This window comes from Gobio gobio (genome assembly GCF_949357685.1).
Source record: "Gobio gobio genome assembly, chromosome: 16".
NCBI classification, from domain to species: Eukaryota; Metazoa; Chordata; class Actinopteri; order Cypriniformes; family Gobionidae; genus Gobio; species Gobio gobio.
The window spans coordinates 28,728,502-28,741,868 of record NC_137109.1 but is presented as its reverse complement, the minus strand read 5'-3'; the positions used below and the strand labels follow the sequence as shown (position 1 = coordinate 28,741,868).

Genomic DNA, 13,367 nt, shown 5'->3' with positions numbered 1-13,367 from the left:
TATGATATATTGGTAAGTAAATGAGAGGAAACTATAATTTCCTGATAAATGGACATTTCAGGAGGTTTATTTGAAGGGGCGAAAATGAAAAACCGAATAGTATTTGTAATGTTGCGCTTCGTTTCAACACTAGATGGCGAAGTGAAACTGTCACAACCCCCACATGAAAAACATTGCGTCATTTCCCCTGCGCCCAGACTGCATGATCCGTGTGCTGCTGCCGACTGCTTTTGTTGTAAGATATCTATTTTTATGATCGGTTACCCAGATAAAAGGTGATCCGAAATTACAATAACTGGTGTGATGGCTGAAGTTATTCAGAAGAAATTACAATCTGAGTTGGAGAAATATCAACATCTGCAAAAAGGTATACATCACAACGCTAGCTATCCATGTTAGCAATCCTTTCAACGCTCTCTGCATGTGCATAATATCAACATTCACAAAATGTTATATATATTTGAAAACATTTTCGTCTATATATATATACATACATACACGTCTCAGTGCGTTGTTTATATATATATATATATATATATATATATATATATATATATATATATATATATATATATATATATATATATATATATATATATATATATATATATATATATATATATATACATATACAACGCACTGAGACGTGTATGTATGTCACAGTCAGTTTCTCAAATTGGACTTGATTTAGCTAGTCAGCACCTGTCCAGAGCTGTCATAATGATATGCTTTCTCATAAAGAAACGTTTTCATAAGTGTGTGAACATGTAAAACGTGTTAGATAATGTAAGTAAGTGCACAGTTTAAATGTGTTTGGATTGCATTTTTTCCGCAGATTTTTTCTTTCTTTCTTTAATATCTGTATTGTGAATATAGAGGCTATTAACTCTATTTTCGCAGATGTCAGTAAAAGTATGTCAGCACGACAGAAACTGGAGGCACAGTTGACTGAAAATAACATTGTTAAGGAGGTAAGGATACAAGTGTCTTCTACATTTGCCTGTCCATTTAAAACGTTTAGGCATGCTACTTGTATATATTTATTTGTTTATTTATGTTTTACCACAAATGTGTCATCCCTCTGTAGGAACTTGCCTTGTTGGATATCCAAAATACAGTTTACAAACTAATTGGACCAGTTCTGGTCAAACAAGATCTAGATGAAGCCAAAGCAACCGTGGGCAAGAGATTGGAATACATCAATGGTGAAATGTATGTATGAATAGTGACAACTCATATTCCCTTTGATTCTGTTGTAGGCAATTGGCAAACCACTAATTGATCTCCTTTTCATCTCAGTCAGCGCTATGAAACTATACTGAAGGAGATGGAAAAGAAGTCGGACCAGCATCGGGAAGTTCTGTCCAGCCTACAGCAGGAGTACCAACGGGCTCAGGGTCAAGCTGTTGGGAAGGTCTAAATGGATTATAATTCAGTTCAAAGGCCGGGACTCTAGTCTTATCCAGTGGAACTCAGAGACTCAATGTACCTACTAATAACACATGCTTGCTCACATGTCTAATAACAGAATTCTGTAGGTTTTTTGTTTGATGCTATTAGGCTATCAATAAATTTTGTTTATTTATGTTCAGTCTCCTCTTTTTGACATGTGGATTTGAGTTTTGATCAGTCTGTTGTCTATTGAAGTTTTTAAAGTGGGACATTTTGGGGTTGGGATGATACAGGGCTGAGCTTAATACAATAAATAATTTACTTAATATTTTATTAAGCTTTCAATTCACAGTATATTCAGGAATGTGCATTGTTCACATGAAAACAAGTGCACAAAGTAAATGACCACTGCACACTCTTTCAACAAACATTTATGATAAAAAAAACACTTCAAAAACACTTGACATTTTATACATTGAACAAAAAATGATGACTTAGAAATGAGAAATACAACAAGTGATTTATCTTGTTCAGAATAGTAAAAGCTTGAACATGTGGATTAAGAAATAGTGAAAGCATAGAATTATATTTTTCCCCCAGAAGGAAGTGCTCACAGAAGAGATGAGTTTTGATGCTTTTGGGAAAAATGGAAAGATTATTATAACATTATAAAGTCTCCTGGATGTACAGTAAACCAAGCTGAGTGAATTTTTTTAAAAATTCAACAAACAAGTTGTAAAAATAGGGCAAAATGTACTGTAATAATTTAATGGAATTTTCCATTTCCATTTTTTTTTTTTTTTACAAGTGTACATGTATTTTGAATTTTGCACTTCATTGCATTGCATTGTTCCTTTATTAGGATTAACGGGAATGTCCGTAAAATTACTGGATAATGTCTGGGTAATAAGCTGCCATAACTTTTTCTGTTATTTTACAGATTTATTTTATAAAGTGTGGGTTTTTTAACTATTACTGTAAAATAATGGTAAAATGTAAAATCAAATTTTTTCTCCCTCACTTTTTTGTTTATTATTCTAGATAGGCCTGAATAATCTTGCTTGTTGCCAATGATATAAGTGTATAAAAGGGAACATGGTAGATCTTGGTATGTCTTATGTCAGGCAAACCTGCTCCGTTTAAAGCATATTTTTCCTTATACCTTCCATGACATGGTCATCTACAGCAGCACAGATCTGATCAAAACAAATGCTAGCGTGTTCTAAGCATGCAGTAAAAAGTGCTAGATTGTATTTAGAGTTTCCAGCTTGAATGAAAAGATGAATAGTATTTGTAGTTAATTTAGAAAATAAATGGTGACGAGTGTTTTAGGTCATATTTAACTAAAACAATATATAAATGTATCCTAAGACCTAGGGAAACAAAGTATTAATATCTATGTCATGCTATGTCCTCGTAAGTGGACACCAGGAGTTGTTTCAAATAAAATTACATGTATAGGCAAAAACAATGAGATTTTTTTCCCCATTCACCATCAATTTTTAGGTTCCAGGATTTGTTTAAAGATGATTCTCAACTATATGAAATTTATAACGGAATTAAATATAATTTGCAACTATGAGGGTAAAATGGCCATACGTGGGTTTTCCCATTCAATGCAATGTATGTATACACTCTCTAATTTGCATATCAATGTGTTCTTGGAGCAACATATAATGAAAAAAAGAAATGTAATAATGGGAGTAATATTGGCAACATTTTCATAATAATATCTAATATTTTATAGGAATATTGATATGTAATTTATTTCCCTTTTCACTTGTTGTTTCTCCTAAAATGCCTGATAAACATGCTTTAAGTCCCGGTGTCCTCTACAGTGAACATGTATGAAATGTTTCTTAACAAAAAGTCATATTTGGATTAGAAACCCCATAACATTTTCCTGAGATGTTGATTTATACCAAACAATTTGAAAAGTAGTCAGATTTAAATGACAATTACAAAATATTATTTTTCCGTAAGATGATTGAGAATTTCATTCAGTCATTGTTAAAGACCAAGGAGAAGTTGTTGTCTCTGAAAAGCCCTGAATGTGCTCTTTACAGGACAAGACGACATGTATGGTGTCAGAGAAATTCACTAAAATATACACCCAGGAGTTTAAAGCCTTCAAAAAGTAAAACAGTATGACATATGGCTCTTCCACATTCCCAAAAGCACAAGACCTTGGTCAGGTAATACCTCACAGTGCATCACCATTTATCAAGGCCTTGAGAGTTGACCAGTGAGGCGACTCGTTTTCTAATTAAAGGGGCAGGCGAGTGGTGCATACGGCCAGATGTTGCTCAGGGTAATGTCATTGAAGCGCTCGGTCAACAGGGTGTGTATCCGCCCCTGCGCAACAGGCCATCAGACGCGCAATGGAGAAGCGCTGAAGCACAGACGTCCGCATTGTGGATGCTTACCTCCAATTAATATCCCGTCGAGGGGGACCTGTCCCCCTTCATTTCCCACCCGCCGGGGATTAACGCACATGAATAAAGGGCATTAAAAGAACGGCGCTACTTGTAAAGGAGCTGTACGCTTTAAAAGCAGGTTGCCAACATATCCGCATTAAGTCTAAATCGTAAACTGTGGCGAAAAGCTTCTAAAGGGATTAGCTATTTATTGAAGCAATAATATGCAAAGCTAATTAAACAGAGAGACTTTGAGGTATTATTCGCCCTTTTGAAGTAGACTTTTCTGACCTGGGTAGGTTAAATTATGCAAAATCGGGACGGTTTTGAGTAGATTCACGGTGGAGTTCTGGAGATTTTTAAAATGCCACTACACGAGTCTCCAAAATATAAATATAAAAATCAGTAATCTAATTTATGTGTGATAATGATAGACTATTGAAAACAGTTATACACTGCTATATTGCCTATATTGGGGCGCTCGTCACCTGAACACGCTCCAGGCTGCGCGTGCTTTCTTTGTTTTTATAACCAGGTCAGGACACGCGACGGCTTTTGACAATTTTACAGTTTGTGACAAATGGCCAGAAAGACCACATGTTGTATAGCGAATTGAGCTGATGTTGTTGCTATAAAAGTTGGTTGTTCCCATGAGGGAGGTGACAGTCAGAAAGTCAGCACCTCGCGCTCGTGCGTAATTTGACAACAGCTGACACATGTGTCGACAGCGAGACCTGTCACAATATGGGGCAAGAATTAACCACATAGGCCTACCGCTTGTTTTTTAATAGAACATTGACCAGATTTACAGACACATCTCGTAAAAGGGTGGTAGATTTTTAACATTCCACCGAAAGTTAGTGGAAAATGTCTAGCAAGGGAGTAAGGCGAAGTTTGTCTTTCTGTAAGCAAACTGACGCGTGTTGGCGTGTTAGCTATACACACCTCCTGAGAAAACAATAATATGGCACATCCAAAGGTGTAAAGTAAAATACAGAAACTTTATTCTTAACTATAGCCTATGGACACTACACGTAAAATGAGATATGGCCAATTTTTCTATTAAAATGAAAGTAAATTTCGACATAGGCCTATATTTAATTTAAATAGCCTGTAGGCCTAATTGAAAAGTAGAATTTATTTAGACTTGCGATTAAATCAACAAGTGCCAAAACAGATCCACAAACTATTTAAATACTGTCTTTCTTTAAGGCCTGCAAAATGTACTTTGGAGGTCTAAATTAATATGGATTTTCTATTTAAAATATTTTGCCTGGAAAATAAAATTAAATAGAGTGGAAGTATTTGGTTTCAATAGATGTATAGCTACTCGCGTAATAATGTTTGTATTGTAATAAAGTATTAGGCCTACCAGTCTGTTGTTTAAATATGTGTAGGCCTATATATTATTAAAACGGGTAACAAAATGAAGCAGGTCAACAATAGGCCTATAAATTTAACCTAATAAGAACTATCAGGACATTGAATAGTCGTAGCCTATGGAAAAGTTACTTCACATCTCCATTTTATAATTGTTGCAACTTGTGATATAGCCTACTTGGCTGCGTGCATTGCTCTTTGTAGATGAGAACAGACAAAAGCACACATCCGGTCTGGATAATCTATTTACACCTTTTGTGTTGAATGGCATTTGGAAGACTTATCTGTCTGTAATAACCGGTTCAGGCATCCGTCGGTGCATGGCATCTCTCAAAGGTCTAATCTCATTTTAGCTCAAACTCGTTTATCTAAGAGCTTATCCGGAGCGACAAAGCGAAACAAAGCTGCACATGAAGGTTTATTTAAGAGATGGTATAAGCGTTAAGTAGAACTAAGCCATTCTATCTAGTGGTAAATCTACTTGCAGGTCATATTGTTTTATGACAACTTTTAGCCTCTAAATATTTGAGCCCGATCGCACGAAAATGCGTATAAATAATACGAGTGTGCAATGTCGTGGAATGTATGCGCCAAAATGAGTTTTGGCGTGCACATGATTATATTGACATGAACCAACCCCACCGACCACCCCCATCCTACCCATAAGCGTGTCATATACACGCCATAAACTAAAGTGCGTATCATATGCACGTATACATTCCACGACATTGCACACTCGTAGGCTATTGATACGCATTCTCATGTGATCGTGTTGAAATATTTGTAGGCTAGGATTTCATTATGTAGATGAGGTATTATTACTTTAACTTTTACCATCTCAAAATAACCTACTATAAACGAATTGTATCAAAAATGGATTTCGTGACGCAGTCCAAGTTCCATGTTCATTTTGACAAAACCTATTGTTGCACCCCCAAAAAACGGTTATTGGGATAAATTAGAACAAACTTTTGGTATTTGTTCGTTTATTTGGAAATATGTTAAAGAGACGTATAAATGCATAAAATAAGTGAAATACAAATGTTCTGTTGTTGGGGTTATTTCGGGTGAATTTAGATTAATTGGGACACTTTTCCAAGTCATCTCAATGGCAAAAAGTGTCCCAATTAATCTGAATTCACCCGAAATAACCCCAACAGCAGAACATTTGTATTTCACTTGTCTGTTATGCATTTATATAATCACCCTGAATTCACCCCTATTTCATCTATTATAAATCTAAATAAAATAAACCGGCTAACCAAAAATTACTTGCACCTTTTATTTCTTTAAATAGGCTACTATGCGTTCATGCGTGTCAATCGTTGCTAAAACTTGAACGTTCTGTTGTCATAATACCATTTTTGCATCAAGTCTAAATTGCTTTAGATTTTTTACAGGGTGACATTCATAAATAGACGAAGTAGCTATTTAATTCCAACATGTGTGTTTTGACAAAAGCCCGCGTAAAGACCACACATGCGTTCATAGAACTTCTAGAAGAAGAGCGGTTAAGCAATCTGCACCTCAATACTTTATATCTTCCATAGATTGAGTGCGACATCACTGAGATGACCAAATGATTGCCCAATGAAAATCTGCAAATGCCAGGCCTGTTATCAAGTTTTCAACTGCTATCACATTGGAACGCTGAACATTCACACCGAAGGACAATGCTGTTCAGTGCTGGATCTCAGGAAATGAATTAAAGACATGCAAATATTAGGAACGGGAGCAGACCAAAGATAAAAGAATAGAGAGGTTTAATTCTTTGTTCAAAGTAAAAACTTTACGAACGGCATTTCACGTTCCAGAGAAATTCAAGAAAAGACAGAATCTCTTTATCATGAAATGCAAAATTCCAACGGTTCACAGAAGAACACAAAAATATGGTAATTACCACAAAGGAAAAATAAAAAATAAAAACGACTTTAACTTGTACTCTAAAGAGTTTCCACAAGTTTACATCAGTTTCTTTGTTCTAAAATTCACAAAAGAAACAAAACTCTTGAACTATTCAGCTCATTAAGTACACAATTCCTCCATCAAAAATGGATTTCATAAAAGTTTTGAAAGAAAATTCAGTTGATATAAAAGGTTTCAACTACGAAATATATACATCTCAACACAAGTGTGTATCTTGTTTGCTTGGCTGTAAGGTCACCAAACACATTACACAGGCACAGATCTGTCAATGCCTTTATAACAAAATAAATCTTTGGCATCTACTGTACAAAATCCACATATTTACACATGCTGAAAATTTACACTATTCAGTCCCAGAGTTGTTCCCACACTGCTGAATCATCAGAGATCAATCGTTCTCTGGTCTTTCCAGTCTTTAGGGAGCTATGCAGGGACTTAGGACATGATGATCTTCTACCAAGGTCTCCAGACAGAGTCGCAGAGCATAACAGGCTGCTTAGGACTTGAAGCCATGGTGGGAGCAGACAGGACAGTTCTCTGTGCAAGCTTTGCACAGCCAGATGGTGTACAAGAATTGCTCAGTTGGAGATGTTGCTGTGCTGACAGTGCTGGATCCTCATTGAGATGCACCTGAGTTTCTCTGTGAGGTGGTGCAGAAAGTAGCATCGGGTGTGGTGTGTGAATGTTTCCACATGTTTTTTCCACTCCCTGTCCATACTCATGGCTCTTGCTAGCAATAAAATGGCTGACTCGTAAGAGACATGTCCTCATTCCATCTCTGTAGCTCTGACGTTTGCGAGGGGAGCTCAGATCCTCATCGTGCTCTTCTGTGCGTGCCCTTTTCCCTCTAGGGATTTGAAAAGAGTCATTCTCTGATCCTTGTTCAGCTCTTAGGAAGTGCACAACACTTTCCAGGATTTCAGCCTTTTCCACTTTAGGGTTTTTTAGTTTCTATCAAGGAGAAGAGGAAGCATGGTCAGATAAAGACGTGATGGCAAGCTACATTAAATAGAGTCTTTAAAAACACAAAATAACTTACCTCATTGTGTGTATTCTCAAGTAATAGCATTCTCAGAGTTTCTAGGCTTTGATTAATACGATCTCTCCTTCTTTTCTCCATGAGAGGTTTTGGGACCTGTAACATCCAAAGTAGTATAAATATTATGGTGAAATTGAATTCTCAGTAGTCTTATCTATTTTGTCATATTGCACACAAAACAGAAACAAAGAATAACTCAATGTTGAATGTAAGGCATACGTGAATAGCTGTGGTCTGAAAAATATGCTACTTGCTAAAACAAATAGGCCTATAAAATACGTTTTTACCCGTCTCGAGGCTCTTTGTTCCGGTGTGTCAACAGCTTGTTCGCTCATTTTCCAAATTCCCTCTAAACTGAGATTATGAGCATCATTTTGGACTCAACATCACTTATGGTACAATCAGAGCTACACGCCTACTCTCCTCATAATGAATAACAAAAGAAGACGGACCAATTGCGTGCGTCCTTGAGCAAGCCCCCTCATTAATATTCACATGTTACTGGATGAAAGAGACAATGCCTGTAGATAATGTCGATTGTGAAGTAAGAGCCAATAATGACCCATTTAGCCCCCCACTGGGATGTTTAAACGGTGGCTATTCAGTTAAGGTATTGCCAAGGTTTGAACCATTCAAATGCGCTATATTTAAAAGAACCACTGAAAGACGATTATTACCTGTTGGAATTTCAAATAGTAGTAGGACTGGTTATCGATAGGCAAGATAATTAAAAAGTGCATAGTTTAGCCATTTGGGAAAGTAGGCCTATATACTGCCCATTTTTACTGTCTCTGCGGCTTATATGCTACTTTTTATGATAGGCCTATTGCCTTACGTTTAATAGGCCTAATGAAAAAAAAAATAAGTAAGGTATAGCCTATCCTATTTTAATTAGGCTACGTAGTAGCCTACCTATTTGTTTTGGTTTACTATCAGGCTGCTTTTTCACTGGTGTATTTTTTTTTTACAGCAACAGTTCTTTCTCAAAAAACAAACAAACAAGCGAAATATGTTCCCTTTGAGCTGATACACAGGTTTTACCCTGTTAAGAAATGTAATACAACAGTTTAGAGTCGAAATTGAGTTAACATGCTCTTTTTTTTTCAAAAGTCCATTTTTTGATTGTACTGTACAGTTGTAGGCTACATTTTGTATTTTGACTCGGACCACACAAAAGGAAAATATGTTTTGTCATTAATTGTTAATATATATTTTTTGTGTGCTAATATTCAAACTGTAAACCTATTTTCTTAGTCTTTTTAAAAGACAGTCTTGTATTTTCAAAAACTTTAAATGTGATCTCAGTATCTGCTTAAATACATGAGGGCGGTGAGGGTTTGCTCTGCTGTCGGGCTCTTCGTGTGATCATTTTAATGTGATATAATTGCACTCTATTTTTTTTTTGCTGTTGTCTCCTATCTGTGTTGTTGTTATTTTGTTTTGTATGCGTACTTTTTCTGTATGTTCCCGTTCTCAGCAATAGGCAACGAAAAGTCCCAGATCTTCCTCTCTATACATCAATAACAAAGGGAGACGTGGTTTTGGCTTGGCTGAGTTCTTTTGATGCGTGTGAGGTCTTCTCGTGTGTGCTCACATAATTCCCTGCTTAACAAATGAAAGCTAATTTCATTTGGAAGTGACTATTCAAAGAAAATCTATAACTGTTGTTGTGGACGTGCCAATTACCAAGCCAAAAAAACAACAACTAAAAAATCAAACAAACAAAACTACAACTACAAAAGTAACCATTGTATTCTCTGACATTAGGCCGTCACATAAATCTCAGAAAGTTACGCAATTGGTGATCCACCATTCCAGAGAAGCCTAAGCGTGGGACAATAATGGTTGTCCTAATCGTTCACACTTCTATCAAAACACTCCCATGCAACACACTTAACAGATTTGCTCTAAAAGCCTGGACATCACACCTCTTCTCATCCCCCATTTCAACTTGAAACAGGATGCGCGTGTATTTAGCACTGATGGCCACGAGCTAATCTCGCTTTGGCGCGCGACTCCAAAAAGCATTCACATTTTGGAGAATTTTGACATCCTTTAAAAGGGATTTTTGAATGTGGAGAAACTTCACGATTAAAAATGTTTCAATTAGGTTATACACTGGATAGCCTATTTGTTTCCAGTCAAATTTGCAACAATTATGTAATTTTTGCAGGCCTAATTCAGAGATTCAACTCATTTTCTTCACCAGTAATAAAATAATTACTGATTGAAAAAAAAAAAAACTTTCAATTTTTTTTTTTTTTTAAATAAGTGCTCTTTCCACTGCAGGTTGTCCCCTTGGCATAGCTTTGGTAGCCTAAATGTAAAGATTCACTTGAAGTTTTCAATATTAGTAGCATATACTGACCTTTTTTTTGTTGTTGTTATGCTACTTTAATCACCAAAATGTCAGGAGTCAGGACAGATAGCCCACCATTTGTCCATTTGTGTTATCCTTTAGCAGTTTACCTCAAGCATTGACCTCACCAACTTATTCCAAACCATTTGCTGATATTTGCATATTGCAGCAGAGAATGGAACGGCAAACACTTATTTTTTACCACAACAATGTAAGCCATCAAAATGTGGAGAGTTGGAATTTTTAAATATCCGTCAGTATAAATCTTCAATGTATTTATTAATGACTGTTTTAAATATACTAAAACTATATTTAGACATATTCAATTGAGTTTTGCACCTCTGCCATAACACCTCTGTTTACTGATTGTTTAGCCAAGGCCAGATAGAATGATGGGTGGAAAGTTCACACGCCCTATACGTCACGACCACCTCTCCACCAATCAAAAGCCATTCAATGGGCTTAAAATTCCCGTTTGGTTAGATTTCAGCAGTTTCCCCCATCCACGAATTAGCGTGAACAACAAACTGTTTAACTCTCAACATGGCGAAGACAGAAGGCATCAAAAGAGTAAGTCTCTTTAAAACCAACCCTTTCTTTCCCAGAACATTTATTTTTCAAAACCTTTTCATTTGATCTGCTTTAATCCTATTTAAATTAATCTGCAGAGTTTTGTGTTTAATGACAGCATTTTTTTCTACTTTTTAAGACGTTAAAACCTGTAATAGAGAAGAAGAGAAGAGATCGAATCAACCATAATCTGGACGCGTTAAGAGATCTGCTGTTCAAGAACACTGCAGACACGGTGAGTAGACTACCTCGGATTAACTCAGTTGATGATGAATTGCCTCACATTATTTCCTTGACAAAACCCTAAAATGCCTCTCGACTTTCCTCTCTCCCAACATTCCATCCACAGCGTTTACAGAATCCTAAACTGGAAAAAGCAGAGATTTTAGACCTTGCAGTTCAATACATCAAAAAGACCACACGAAAGATTGAGACAAAGGGTAAGTTTTTACTTCTTTTACCTTTTACTTCTCCCCACTGAATTTAGTATTAAAGGTGCACTATGTAACTTTTCTTGTTCAAAATTAACAAAGTTAATTCACAATCCTTGTTTTACCCTAATTCACTAAATCCGTGATAAGTGTTTTAGATCTGTGCTTCTCAAACCTGTCCCGGGGACCCCCACCCACTGCAAAATTTGGATGTCTCCCTAATCTAACACGTTAGCATGCAAGACCTGAATTGGCTGTAACTGATGAGGACATCCGAAATGTGCAGTGGGTGGGGCTCCTCAAGACAGGTTTGAGAAACACTGAATGTTTTATGAGCAGTTGGATAATCTTTTTTTTAGTTAGTTATGAGGAAAAATATAAATCTGTACACAAAGAGCCGAAGTAAAACCAAAACAATGTTCTTCTGTAAAATGCATGCAGTTTTGTTTTTTTAGTCATATAGTGTACCTTTTTAATATCTATCATTAATTGTAGTAATATTTTGCCTAATTTGTGGCTTATTTTCTTCTCTCTTTTCTGCAGTGACATCTAAACAAATGGATTATAAGGCCACTCAGAATCCGTCTGATAGGCCTTTATCTGTTTCTGCAGACCCCATCCACGCCAGTGACATTTACGGGAGGTTTAAATCATCTAAGCAGACGGAGGTTCTTCTGAAACTGGGGATCAGTCTTGATGATAACCTAACTAGTGCTTCTAAAGCAGGAAAAGAACCAGTGGTCCAGACAGGCTTCCTTCCATCACCATCAGGCCAGAACTACCTCCAGGAACTTCTTTTACACCCTGAACCGTCTTTGTATGGCTCTAAACTTTTGTGTCAGTCGACTTCTCCCTCCGGTTCTTCATCACAATATAGTTCCCCACCATCATCTCCCACTTTTACCAGCGTATCCTCCTCTCCCAGTAAATCCCCTGCACATCCTTTCACATCTTGTTCTCTACCTCCTCCTCCCGACCCATTGTCTCCTCTCATATCACCACTTTCACTCCATAGGCCTGTTATTGTGCCTCAGCCCATTCTGCCCCACATGGCTAGAGATTTCACCCCACCGCAGTCACCTGTCCTGGCTCTTAGACAGGAACCGTTTCCTCTTCCGACCCAGTCCGCATGGAGACCATGGAGCTGAACTCTTACCACTTTGGGGGTTTTCCATTTATTTAGGCACTGCTCCAATGGAGAAATGAACATCTCAGAGGGACCTAATGGACATATGGTGCGGCTTGTGCACTGGGTTGTCTGTTGTCACAGGCCTCCAGTTACTTTTGTCATGTTTTCAATGACATGTGTACTTTAACTTGACTATTTATTGTTTTATCCATTTCATTGGTACCTGTAGTTCTAGCAGTGAAATAAATCAATTTCATCAGTTCTTGTTGTATTATGGTTGTTTCTTTAAATATAGAAATATCGATTTTCTAAATGTTTATAGTAACTAAAGTACAGTCCTTTCACACTAAAGTCAACAACATGACACCCAGTTTTTGGACCATATGGTTTAGGAGGAGCTGCAGCCACACCATTTGGATCCTAAATGAAGATGCAGTGTCAGTACTATAACAGCAACCCATGAATAAGAAAGTGATACAGTGAATACATTACTTTAATTTAACCCTTAAACAGGCAATGTAGGATGGATAAGAAAGATTGTTTTCACCGAAAAATGTTATCATAGTTAATTCTGTTATCATAGTTAAGTATGTGGGTCACATTACCTGGTTAATTTTCTGTGCTCCTTTTGTCAGCCTGACCTAAATCCAACTTGTCGCTCATGGTGCAATAGTCTTATATTAATCTTACCTTTCTTTTGTAAAAAAGAAATAAAGCTGCTAAT

General features: G+C 36.7%; 3 protein-coding genes across 3 annotated transcripts; 2 read left to right on the top strand and 1 right to left on the bottom strand.

Moving 5' to 3' along the window:
- The first annotated feature begins 175 nt into the window (after positions 1–175).
- On the top strand, positions 176–2,855 carry pfdn6 (prefoldin subunit 6). Its single transcript, XM_079839674.1, has 4 exons — positions 176–367; positions 901–971; positions 1,088–1,212; positions 1,300–2,855. The coding sequence occupies exons 1-4, from the start codon at positions 304–306 to the stop codon at positions 1,418–1,420; spliced, it is 381 nt and encodes a 126-aa protein (XP_079695800.1). The 5' UTR covers positions 176–303; the 3' UTR covers positions 1,421–2,855.
- Positions 2,856–7,568: 4,713 nt separating this feature from the next.
- On the bottom strand, positions 7,569–8,244 carry her5 (hairy-related 5; the record flags this gene model as incomplete). Its single annotated transcript, XM_079839676.1, has 2 exons — positions 8,155–8,244; positions 7,569–8,066 (listed from the first exon to the last, which is right to left on the bottom strand). Exons 1-2 carry the CDS (start codon positions 8,233–8,235, stop codon positions 7,569–7,571), a joined length of 579 nt encoding a protein of 192 aa, XP_079695802.1. The 5' UTR covers positions 8,236–8,244.
- A 2,812-nt stretch (positions 8,245–11,056) lies between these two features.
- Positions 11,057–12,662, top strand: her11 (hairy-related 11; the record flags this gene model as incomplete). The annotated part of the gene is made up of 4 exons (XM_079838819.1): positions 11,057–11,083; positions 11,223–11,318; positions 11,433–11,523; positions 12,058–12,662. The coding sequence occupies 4 exons, from the start codon at positions 11,057–11,059 to the stop codon at positions 12,660–12,662; spliced, it is 819 nt and encodes a 272-aa protein (XP_079694945.1).
- Positions 12,663–13,367: the final 705 nt, after the last annotated feature.

Bases quoted from the DNA above. Each gene is read 5' to 3' on its own strand.
- pfdn6 (XM_079839674.1), top strand. From the start codon at position 304: ATGGCTGAAGTTATTCAGAAGAAATTACAATCTGAGTTGGAGAAATAT. The intron at 972-1,087 runs GTAAGGATACAA...ATCCCTCTGTAG, and splicing joins AAAATAACATTGTTAAGGAG to GAACTTGCCTTGTTGGATAT. The intron at 1,213-1,299 runs GTATGTATGAAT...TTTTCATCTCAG, and splicing joins GAATACATCAATGGTGAAAT to TCAGCGCTATGAAACTATAC.